The 13,033-nt window shown below is 37.8% G+C and overlaps 1 protein-coding gene across 2 annotated transcripts in view; it reads left to right on the plus strand.

Moving 5' to 3' along the window:
- Positions 1-11,617, plus strand: part of GATA4 (GATA binding protein 4) — a 427,254-nt gene extending 415,637 nt beyond the window's left edge. For both annotated transcript variants that reach the window (XM_044062377.1, XM_044062378.1), the window contains one exon: positions 8,458-11,617. In XM_044062377.1, the coding sequence (XP_043918312.1) occupies positions 8,458-8,613 (156 nt within the window). In that variant the 3' untranslated portion in view covers positions 8,614-11,617. The remainder of the gene's footprint in view (positions 1-8,457) is intronic.
- Positions 11,618-13,033: the final 1,416 nt, after the last annotated feature.

Raw genomic sequence — 13,033 nt, forward strand, 5'->3', positions numbered from 1 at the left:
GTAGAACTCAGAAACGATACCACTGCTTTGGAACACATTCCCCATCCACATAAATCAAAGCTCATTCCTATCTAAGTGCAACTTGGATTTATGGAAGGGTAATAGAAAATTTACCTCAGGACTGCCTCCTGTATTACTATTGGATTGAGACAGCTACTAAATACTAAATCCCACTCATGGGCTTCCTCATATTATCCATGGCATAATCCTAGTTATTCTCACTAGGGGTAATATATAATTACTGAACATGGGATAGGTAAGGCCAGTCTAATACCAAAATGGGCTAGGTTAATTTAAGCACCAAAAGAGAAGTTGGCTAGGCTTAAAATGGCTCAAAAAGGCAGTTTACCTAATACTTAGCTATGAACTGATGAACCTAGAACATGATTCCAGAAGTTGTATTATTCTGGTGTAATATAAAGTCACTAAGTCTCGCTTCTGTATTTCCTTTAGTTAAGTTAGGAAAACTTAAGCTCAGTCTATGTAGTATTATCCTGTCTTATGAATAGTAAGATCTGCTGAGTCATGCATACTCCATCAGTAATGGATTCTCCAGTTTGCTACTGGTTTCCTTTCTGTGTATCATTTCTTAGAAGGATTGCATAAAATACAACCTATTTTATCAGTAGTGCATTTTTAATCACATTGTTTTTGGATGATTATTTAGTGTATTTGTATTATTGTACTTTTTACCCTTATCCCAAGTACTGATCACCAGTGATAGGCACCATATGGCCACAGACGTTACCAGACAAAAGTCTGATAGCAGCCACAAGAAACATTGCATTAGCAAGTTCATCTGCTAAACAGTTTATCCTGCTAGTATACTATGTATGGGGAGGAGATTGCTCCTGAGCAAATTCTAGTGCCTGTAACTGTGGTCCTTAGAAAAGGAGGACTGAAAGTGGAACATGATTAATACATACTAACTTTGAAGTTGTAGTAGTCCCACTAGGCCAAGCTACTGCAGTCTTGGGAGCTGGCATGAAAACAGTAGTCATATGGGGAGGAAAAGCCTCCATGCCATGGGTATAGGGATTTAGCCTCCGACAAAATGCTTTAATGACACAGTGGCAAATTTCGAGTTTTACTTCATTTCTTTTGCAGTTACACTTTATTTTTCAAAGTTGTGGAGCTCACAGTTTTAGGAGTCACATTTCTCATAGGGATCTTTATGCAGAGTTGTCTAGATTATTTTTGTGTGGCAGTAGAAAGGCAAAAATGTTCCTTCTTCTCCCATAGCACAATGAAATGTCAAACCTGAATCCCCCCTCAAGCAGATTTCTGAGCAAAGCATCACTAAACAGAACTAGTTTTAAAAGGATATTATCCCATCAGTGGTGACATTTCATTTGCTTTGATTTCAGATTTTGTACCACTTTGTTTTACTTCATGAATGCTGCATACATTAGCATGACTTTTGGTGGATGCCAGACTGAAAACATCAAATATTATATCAGGTCTGCTTGGTCAGGCATCTCAGAAAGTCTGACCTGGTGATCAAATTGTTTTTGCCCTCAGTTGAACAGCCACTGTGTCACTTGGAGGATCACACTGGATTACTTTAGTAAAATGTATTGAGGATAGGATAAGGATTTTTAGCCAAGGCCAGGTGGTCTTTTTTGAAAAAGACACCAAAGCAATAGATGAAGACAAGAGAGTTCACACCACCTACCTAGACCTTGTCAAAGCTTTTGACACAGTACTCCATTCAAGCATTGTAGAAAATCTTACTAAATTAAGAATAAACCCCTGCTTCACCCTCTGGATTGCCAACTGCCAGACAGATAAGACACAAAAAGTTAAGACAGGAGAAGCTATTTCCACGATAATACCGGTCACTAGTGGAGTCCCACTGGCCTCAGTGCTGGGACTGCTCCTGTTTTGGAATTTGCCTCTCAGAAGTTTGAACATTAAGGGTCTTTGTTTCACCAAGTTTGTGGACAACTGCAAGCTGGGAGAATTCACTCAATCCCCAAAAACTCAGCCATCCACTAGGAAGGGCTTGTCCCAAAGAAGTAACTGATGTCAGAGGTAACAGACTAAAGTTAAATGCAAAAATGTATATTGTTCTGTCCTTTTGGAAAATGGCTGCATTGAGAAGCTACAACATTGACAATATACCCCTAAGAGTCAGTCTATTACTACAGCCCACAGACTAATTTTTCAACCTACTAAGTGCCCAGCACTAACCAACATCCTTCAACTTTACACCCCTCAGAGTACTCTAAGATCAACTCACCAAAACCTAATCACTGTCCGTAAACCCAGTCGTCCTGCTGGTCAGCTTTTTCTATCCTTTTTTTTTTAGCTAAAAAATGGAATTTTCTTCCTTCCTCTCTAAGGGCTTATGAAAACTTTAAAACTCAGCTACATTCCTACCTTTCCTCTAACAGGAAATGCGAGTGCACTCTCCCCACCTAGCCTAATAATCAATCCACCCCTTAAACTCCTGACTAACTCTGAGTACAAGCTAACCTAACATAAATGTACATATTGTACATAACGTAATTGTACGTATTATAAATAACCCATCCCACTTTTTTTTTTCTCTCTTTTCCTTCTAAGTCTTTATTCTCCCTCTCAATTAAGTTACCACTGCCATCCTCAATATTTAGATACTTTGTAACCAAAGAATGTATTCCTGTTCTCTAGCATGAAATTAAATTGTATTTGTGTCTTCTTTACTATGATTGTATATGTAACTAAACTATGTAATGCACAGATTTTCTCCCCGGGCCTCCACTGAAAACTGGCTCCCTGAGCCCAGTGGACCTCCCCGGTCATCAAACTGGAAATAAATAAATAATAAATAGATATTTGGGAATATATATAGACAGTGACTTAGCATTCAACTAACATGTGTCTGCTGTTGTGAGGAACTCCTTCTGTGATGCTCAGCTTATAAGCAAAGGGATAGCGTCTCCATCCAGAGTTGTCATTGTCCCACTGTACTCAGCTCCTATCAGTCAACAACCAAAGTACTCACAGAGGTTCCTCACAAACAGAATACAGGGACTAAACCACATGATCTACATGGACCACCTCAAAGCCTTATCATTGTAACAGGTCTCTTATGGACAATTATGAGGTGATGTATGTCTGGATTGTAGGTTGCACTATATACTCATAATTAATTTTTGTTAATAAATACAACTATCTAGCCTTTATTTTTCCACACACTGCACACATACATAGGGTGTTAATGGAGAAGATCTCAAGGATTCACCAAAAATTCTATACCTGTGAGAGGCACTTCTAAAAACAATGTCATTTTGCAGTGTTCCACAACTTCTTTTGTTCAGTTCTTTGTGGATAGTCTTCTATTCAGGCTAATGTGCTTTGGCAAAAAAGCAGACTTATCTCTCCTCTCAAACAGGTCCAGGAGACTAGAACCAGTGAAAGGTTCACTCAGGTGGTTCCTACAAAGATGTACTATACCTCATGCTTTACCTAAATCCCTATTGTGCCTACTATGATCCATGGTTTCTTACCAGAAATACACGTTAGGTCTTAGTTAGCAGAAGCAATGTCATGTCCCGGCATGAAGTTAAAGTTGTTTCTCTCAGAATTCCACACAGGCACTACCTACCATCAACGTAAGACTGTTACTGCGTAATGGATAGTCATGTTAATACTATTGTACCTTTGATCAAATATAACCAAATAATCTACCACAGCAATAGTACACTCTCTAGTACTGCCATCAAATAATTTATACACCTTCTCTTCTCTTAGGAACACTTTATCAAGTATTTCACTCAGTTCACCCATCCCTATGTTTACAGTCAGTTTCTCTGCAGGTATTTCAATCAAAAGCTGCCCCCCCCTCAACTCTAGCTAAACCGGAAAATAAAGGAGTGACTGACATAGCTTGCATTTTTTTCTTCAAATCAATAATATGATGCCATATTCCAGCACTTATATCTAGTTTTCATAAAGCAAACACTGGAGGGATTTTATCTGAAACATCCTCTGATGCTGCTACCATGGTTATAGTCATGCTGCATTCATTGCTGCTACCATGGTTATATTCATGTTGCAGTCATGACTGCTACCATGGTTATAGTCATGCTGCAGTCATTGCTGCTACCGTGGTTATATTCATGCTGCAGTCATTACTGCTACCATGGTTATATCATGCCAAAGTCATTGCTGCTACCATGGTTATATTCATGCCGCAGTCATTGCTGCTACCATGGTTATATTCATGCCGCAGTCATTGCTGCTACCATGGTTATATTCATGCCACCGTCGTTGCTGCTACCATAGTTATATTCATTCCGCAGTCATTGCTGCTACCATGGTTATAGTCATGCTGCAGTCATTGCTGCTACCGTGGTTATATTCATGCTGCAGTCATTGCTGCTACCATGGTTATATTCATGCCAAAGTCATTGCTGCTACCATGGTTATATTCATGCCGCAGTCATTGCTGCTACCATGGTTATATTCATGCCACCGTCGTTGCTGCTACCATAGTTATATTCTTGCTGCAGTCATTGCTGCTACCATGGTTATATTCATGTCCAAAAGAAAAAAAAAAGAAGTAGTGAAGGTAGAGGGCCAGGAACCACACAAACCAAAGTCTAAACCACAAATCCAATTTATTGACAGCAAAAACAGACCAATTGCAGTCAAGAGCTTTCATCTTTAGCAAAAACTTCTACTTTCACTACTCATGGTTATATTCATGCTGCACTCATTGTTCCTACCATGGTTATATTCATGCTGTAGTCCTTGCTGCTGCCATGGTTATATTCATGCTGCAGTCATTGCTCCTACCATGGTTATATTCATATCACAGTCATTGGTCCTACCATGGTTATATTCATACCGCTGTCGTTACTCCTACCATGGTTATATTCATGCCGCAGTCGTTGCTCCTACCATGGTTATATTCATGCCGCAGTCGTTGCTCCTACCATGGTTATATTCATGCCGCAGTCGTTGCTGCTACCATGGTTATATTCATGCCGCAGTCGTTGCTCCTACCATGGTTATATTCATGCCGCAGTCGTTGCTCCTACCATGGTTATATTCATGCCGCAGTCGTTCCTCCTACCATGGTTATATTCATGCCGCAGTCGTTGCTGCTACCATGGTTATATTCATGCCGCAGTCGTTGCTGCTACCATGGTTATATTCATGTAGCAGTCATTGCTGCTACCATGGTTATAGTCATGCTGCAGTCGTTGCTGCTACCATGGTTATATTCTTGCCGCAGTCATTGTTGCTACCATGGTTATATTCATGTCCAAAAGAAAAAAAAACAAGTAGTGAAGGTAGAGTCCCAGGAACCACAAAAACCAAAGTCCAAACCACAAATCCAATTTATTGACAGCAAAAATAGACCAAATGTAGTCAAGCACTTTCATCTTTAGCAAAAACGTCTTCTCCTTTCACTACTCATGGTTTTAGTCATGCTGCACTCATTGCTCCTACCATGGTTATATTCATGCTGTACTCCTTGCTGCTGCCATGTTTATTTGCATGCTGCTACCATGGTTATATTCATGCTGGAGTCATTGCTGCTATCATGGTTATGTGAGTGTTCCCATGCTCTGCTCAGATAAGCTGTAGAAATTGTTGAGGAACTGTGCCAATAGTATTGTGGGACAAAATCCTGATTATGGCCCAGATGACCCAAATGTGGTTAGTAGCTCAGGAAGTTGGATGGAGCAAAAGGGAAAGATGGCTGTGCCTATCCTGGAGAGAAGGAGCATGCTTAGAGGATACTGTCATAGAACCTAGGTGAAGGCCATGACTTAAAATAGGTTCACTGTACCAGGTAGGAAAGCAGAGGGGCACGATGACTATGTTTGGGTGGACGCACCCTGAAGCTGTTCTTAATGATCCCCTCAGAACACGTGGAGCATTTATCAGCATGGACTTTGAGATAAGACCAGTAAAAGAATCCTTAACCAGCTGCAACATGATGGCACCTTGCTTGACCTGTCTCATTCTACACTGCCAGCAGATGTGCACCATTGAACCTGGCATGAAGCTGAGGTAGGGGCCTCATGTGTGAGGTGCTCTCCTGGTAGACTGAGACCTTCCCGGTGCTGGTCATATGGGAAGACCATGCCAAAGCATGGGAACTGTACAGCACGGACTGTTACAGGGTGCAAGCATGGACACTCCCAAAGTTAGCAATGATTGAAAAAAAGGCTGCATAAAATAAAAAGTGCTTGCAGCATTGTAGCACATTAAGAAGAGCACTGAGCTATTTCACAGGCAATCTACCAACAAGAATCTGTTCTATCCATGAGCGGTATTCTTTTTGCTACTAGTACATTTTATGTAAATAAATAAATAAATAAATAAATGTTATAGAACCGCTGAATCTGAATGTAAAACGTTGTTTACCATAAAGGCTATCAGTTGAGCAACATATAAAGGGAAGCTCTAGAAGTAAAAATAAAATACTTCTATGGTGTATTCAGTGCTAACTCTTTGGTCCTTCTTTGGTTACAGCATTTGTGGGGTAACCCACTGAGTTTAGCATATGATTGCTATAAGCAGAAGTAATGCAGGATGGTTTTGCTTCATTGCTTGCAGGAAATAAACTGTAAAAAAGGGGAACAGCATTATCCAGTAACAGCAACTAACATCACCAACTAAAATACCCTTAGATAAAAACAAAGGTAAAACAATTCATATTTTCCTTTTTTAGGAAATATTGAGCCTTTGCATATTTTACCTCCGATTTGCTCTAAATTTCAAACAACAGCTGCAGAAGAAAATAAATTAATATGTAAGTGTAAAAGGACAGCTGTAAAACCTATACTCTGAAACAAAATACAAGCAGAAAGCAATCTAGCTTAGTCAAACAAATACACAGTTGCAGAAAAACAATCTTTGTAAATATGAAATGAATGAGTAGCAAGACCCTCTGCATAAAACCAGGTATCTCAAACTCTTGGCCTTCAGGCCTCAAGCAGCCCTCAAGCCCACATCATTCTGTGTGCGGGAAGCTGTCACACCACATTCCTTGATGCTCTGACTGACTTACTAATTGTTTTGGAAACTGACCCTTCACTTAGTATGCACAGCCCTCGTGGTCATTTGAATTCAAAACCTCTATTTATATTTTCATTGCTTTGTTTTCATTGTCCTTTTTGCTTTATCCTTTTAAGTAAAACTCCACAAAAGAGGTATTTTCATCAAAAGTGAGTATGTTACTTCTAAGATATTACACACATTTCATTCAAGAAAATATACTTGCCGAACATTTTAAAATTTCAGACAGTTCACAGAGATCTTGCAAAAGTATGTTATTTTTATCTATTATGTTTATTTCATTTATGTCATTTGATGCTTTTATTTATTTATTTATTGCTATTTGATAACTGGGTAAGTGGGCTGGTCCAAGACCATTTTCGGCCACTATTCAGTCTTCAGTGAAGCAGTAAAGAAAATAAAAGTAAGCATATTTGTATATCAAACATTTGAGGAAAAGCTTATAGTAGTGTAAAAGACACTAAAATAATAGTACAAATGGTATATTTCACAGTTAATTACAATACATACAATGCGGAATAAAGTATGCAGAGAGTATATGGAGAGTAACATGTTTTATAATACGTACTGTATTTTTTCTTGCAATGGACATTCAGGATTTCTAACCCTTCATGAAGGCAATTCTGAATTATAAAGACTGTCCCTCTGATTAACCAGTATCTTGGAAACATTTATAGGCAGTTTCATTTTTAAGATGCTAGTTCAGACTTGCTTTGAATTTGTCTAGTGAATTTTGTGGCCTTACATCGGAAGGTAGGTGATCCCATAAGGCTGGGACAATGTCAAAAATTCTCTTTCTCCAATACAGGTCCCAAATTGGGGGTCTTGTGAGTAAAAGTCATCCTTCTTGTGTTCCCCAGACAGCATAAGTGTAGGTCTTTTACTAGAAGTCTGTTCTTAAGAGGTGGGCATTAGATGAGTATGACAATTTTGTAAAGGAGTGTGTTAACCCTTATTAAAGCTCTGCTTTGTATTGGAAGCAAGCTAGTGTAATCTGTTAAGTGATGTCATACTTGATTCAATTAGAAATGGTATCTGTCAGATTAAGGCATTGATGCTAGTGCATTTATTTTTTGTGTTTAAAGTTGTTAAGACAGGAGATGTTTTAGGGGATACAGATTAACTTTGGGGAGCCTATAGACAAAAAATATTTCTATTGAAAGAAAAGCAGTCTTGGAGTAAAATATCCTTTTGTCTCACTCCATGGTACAAGTTAAATTCTAAGCAAAATATTTATTATGAACCGTTGGACCATATTAATATCACATTTTCTTCTGGTTTGATTTTGATGTGTAGCTTGATCAGAAATTGCATTTCTTTTCTTGATAATGTATTAAACTGATGTTAGCAACAAATGTCACAGACAGTTAAGAATATGAAACAAACCAACATCCCAACTTTTGGACTAACTTCCATGTTTTGCTTTCTCCCTAGGTGTCTTCAGTTTCTGCAATTACTAGCCAAGGAATTAGCATCCATCATGGGATCTCTGCCTTGAAACTGGCTTCATCTAGCCACCCCAGCACCTCAAGCTCAACTAGTCAAGGAAGCTCCAAGCAAGACTCCTGGAACAGTCTTGTTTTGGTTTAGCAGTTGTGACCATTAACTAGTCTTTGCTATAACAGGCAATTTTGCAAACTTTACAGTGCCTTCTGTCTGTGGATTGTTCAAATCAACATTTGTGTTTTGCCAGTAAAGGTTGCACTTCATGAAGCTATCTTCAAGTGTGTGAGCACAGTATGCACAAATGCAGAATCCAAATAGAGCAAGAAATGAGTACCTCAACTGGGATTTGAACCCAGGCCATCCTTAGTGCACATCCAGTTGCTCTATAGATGCAGTTGCACTACCAAAGCAACTATAAATCTGGGACTCTGAGAACCCATGCATCCTTGGGAAGAACAAGCAGTAACATTTTCATATACATAGTCATGCTGTGGGCACATGTAGATGGAACCCAAACAAATGGACGGGAGAAGAGTTACTTCATCTGTCTGTTTTAATTCCATGACTCTACAGGTCAGCTAATAAGGCAAACTTTCGCTAAATATCTCAGTGTGCAGGAGACGTAGAATCACTTTAAAAGTAAAAATAAAAAATAGTAATATGTAATTTAAAGTATATTGTAGCTAGAAAAGAAAACTGGATGCATTTTGTAATTAGAAAATAATGAAAACGTTGTTAAGGTTCAAGGGTGATTATGTCTGCATGGACCCTCCATTTCTCTTCAGTATCAAATCATGTACTGTTAAAGGCGTGAAGGTTATGTTCCAGCATTGAAACAACTAATTTACCAAGACAGTTGCATTTGAAGTTCCAAACTGCAGTTGCAACAAGTTTCAGCTTTTCTTGCCAGACAGATTTGGTCATTCCTCAGAGATTCTAGATTCCTTCTGCCTGTAAATTGAAGAGGAAGTGTAGTGCAGCATTAAAGAGAAGTGCTTCTATCAAAATAACTCATTGAAGGGTGAAAAGCCTTCCTTACATGAAGAATTAGGGAATACGGATGCCAGAACTTCACCTTCACAGAGTACATCATGGTCTCTGGTGAGACATTCTAAAGTATTCATTTTTAAATGACTGATTGTTAATACCCATGGCATCATAGCCACATGGGCATTGTCTACCAGTCCTGTTCTTTCTGGACCATTTAATGTACATTTACCATTTCCTTGATGACAAAGTTCATTTAGAGTGTGGCAGCCTTATTTTGTCAAATGCCTGTAAATCACTATTTCTTTATCAAACTTGTAAGGACACTCTTCATCTTAAAGCAGATATGCCTTGAATGTAGAAATGGATACTTTGAACCATGGTGCACAATTACTTTGAGTAGAGGCATACAAATGTGTTAACCAAGGAAGAGATTTATTTTGACAAATGGTGCAAATATAATTTCATCATGTTAGCAGTCAGTTAATTATAGTATATTATTTTAACAGTATATTGAACTTTTTGACCATAGCAAGACTTCTATAACCCCTCAGACCCTATCCTGACATGACACACACTCCCCGTTAGTCATGATACAGGATTCCAGTTATCTATAGCACAATGTCTCCCATTACATGACAAGAGGTTATTTTATAAGACTTACTTGAACACAGCCGTCCTGAATTGGTATCATGAGTTACTCCCATGTACTGCAGAAAATATTTATAAATACCTTTGTCCTTGTTCTTTCTTGACTATGTTATTGCCTTTGTCCAAAGGGTAGTACTAACTTGGAGCAATTCCATAGAAGTAGCATGCATAAGACAATTGAGCAGAGCTGGGTTGTACCTGTAAACTAAGTTATAATCTTGTCCCCTAGCAAGAACATCAATTGATATTTTTCCTGTTCTCTTACATTCTTTGAGAAATGTGTGTTGTTTTAGAATTAAAAAATACATATTTTCCACAATCATCAGATAAACATATTTGTCTTAAGGATTTTTTAAATGTTTTAGCATTCTTTTTAACATGATGAATTATTAGTAACTGCACTGAAGAATGAATTCATTTTACACCTTGATTGAGCATGGGCTGGTTACAAGTTTACAAGTGGATTGTATGAATGATTAATGTCTCAGGGGTGATATGGTTTAAGTCATAAATTTTGCTTGTTAATTGTGACAGACAGTTAAAAAGAGGAGGCAGTGCTGACCATATGGGTCTGCAGTCCCCCACTCACCAGTCCTTCTATCAGGGGGATGTAAAAGAATACATAGCATACAAAGTTTAGATCCTCAAGGGCTTTACGTACTCAGGACCAGAGGAATTAAGTTTCTCAAGCCAAGAAACACTTTTATGTACCTTCTTTCAAAAAAAAAAAAAAAAACTGATGAGTTGCTCCTGTTTATAACTGGGCTAAGTGTGAAGTTAGCTGTATTCTGGGGAAGCTCACAAAAGCTCCATAACTTAGACTAAAAGAGCAGATGGATCCATCTGTGGCATATTTCTCAATGTATCTTATTATGAAGAATGTTCTTCAGCCTGAGTCTTAAAAATTCCATGTTCCATGCTGTTTACTCATTGAAATGGTCTGTCACATATTTGTTAACAGTCTTTTTAACAAATATCCATGGAAGGAAATAAAAAATATTGAATCATATCAATTTATCAAAAATGCTTTTTAAGGTGTACATTGAAGCAATTTAACGATAATGTCAGCTTCCTACCTGTGGTACTTTCATGGAAAAGTACTCGTGCTCCAGCAGTGAGCATACATGTACTGCTATAGGGAGTTTTCTCACACAGCAGTACTTTCTTTGGAGATTGATTTTAGAATGTGGTGAGACATTGGTTTAAGCCAGGCTGTTTTATCAGAGATATATCTCTAGATGTCTGTTTCTTACAATCTGTCAACAACAGACCGGTTGTTGTTTGTTTTTCAGTTATAATTACATTCTTTTACATCTGGAATTCCTAAAGCAAATTTTGGGCTACCATGAATGCTGAAAGTAAAAGCAACCCAGTGACCATTCTCTCTATTTAATCAGTCACTCCATATATTACTTTTGTTTATTTTGGTCTACAAAGTGTTTCAGTGTTGTACAGTTTAAATAAAAAAGCCACCGTATTTATAGATACCCTTCACACTCCATAAGAGAAACAATGCAAAGGCCATTAAGTCTGCATACATACACATTATATATATGTATATATATGTATATATATATATATATATATATATATATATATATATATATATATATATATATATATACACACACACACACATATATATATATATATTTATATATATTTATAAATATAAATATAAATGGTACTTACATATTATCGCAACCAGATTTTTGCGATCATAAAGTTTGCTTCCCGATAGTGAAATGTGACCGGTAATGTTTTAAAAATGGGAGACAATATGTTTGCTTTGACAAGAAAGGGTCTTTTATGCAGGGTTATGAATAAACATTAGAAAAATACTGAACTGTCTATGCATGCACTTCCCTGGCGGCAGCATGTCATTGCATCTTCCCGGTTACTGTAACTTAATGCTAAATGAACTGAACAGGTCCTGTCCCTACACAAATGGTGTTAATGTCATGATAAAATGTTACATGGTGTGGTTTTCTTTAACAGTGCATGCTGTTTTCTGCACTGGCATGTTCGGAGAAAACCACATAGTACTTAATTGATTACTGTCGTGCGTAGTGTTGCAACGATGTTGATCGCTGTTACAATGTCTTTCTGTTTCTCTACGGTAGGAATTTCTCAGCAAGCGCAGTTACTACTTCTTCTAAACTGTGTTTTTTTTTCTGCGAAACTTATGTGTAACGCTACATCTCTGTTAAAGCAAGCAAAACAGAGTATTATACCAGTCACAGTACAATAATTACACAGCTGTGATGGCCAAATGTAAGTCTAATCCTTACTTGACCGCATTTGCTGGCAGGAAGAAAGGAACGTTCAGAGAGCAGAGTTGCAATGACCGACATGCTGTTAGTACACTGCATAAAGACACAGTGACAGTAGGGGTTTTGTACATTATATTGATAACAGTCCAGAAAAGAGCCTGTATGATTAAAAAAAACACACCATGTAACTTTTTAAAACCATTACAGGGCATATTTCAGGATCGGAAAACAGCAGATAATCCAGTGATAAATCTGGTTGCGATAATAAGTAAGTACCATATAAATATATACATATACGTATACATATGGATCTAGGACATTTCACTGAATGCACATTTCACTGAAACTCAAATGACTGAAAACAAATCACTGAAAGCACAATTCACTGAAACACATTTCACTGAAAGTTATATATGGCCTTTTCCCCACTGTAGTGCGACCCTGGAGTGAGTATATATATAGTAAGGGGGGTGTGGGGGGCACTGCCCCCACATATTTTAAGTATATATTATGTTCAGAAAAGAGTAATATATTGAAATTGCAAGTATCCATGTATATAATTCAAAATATTTAAAATATGTGTGGGGGCTATGCCCCCACATCCCCCTTACTATATATACTAACTCCAGGGTCGTACTAAAGTGGGGAAAAGG

Source organism: Protopterus annectens, chromosome 2.part1, assembly GCF_019279795.1.
Source record: "Protopterus annectens isolate FY-2018-M chromosome 2.part1, PAN1.0, whole genome shotgun sequence".
Lineage (NCBI taxonomy): Eukaryota > Metazoa > Chordata > Ceratodontiformes > Protopteridae > Protopterus > Protopterus annectens.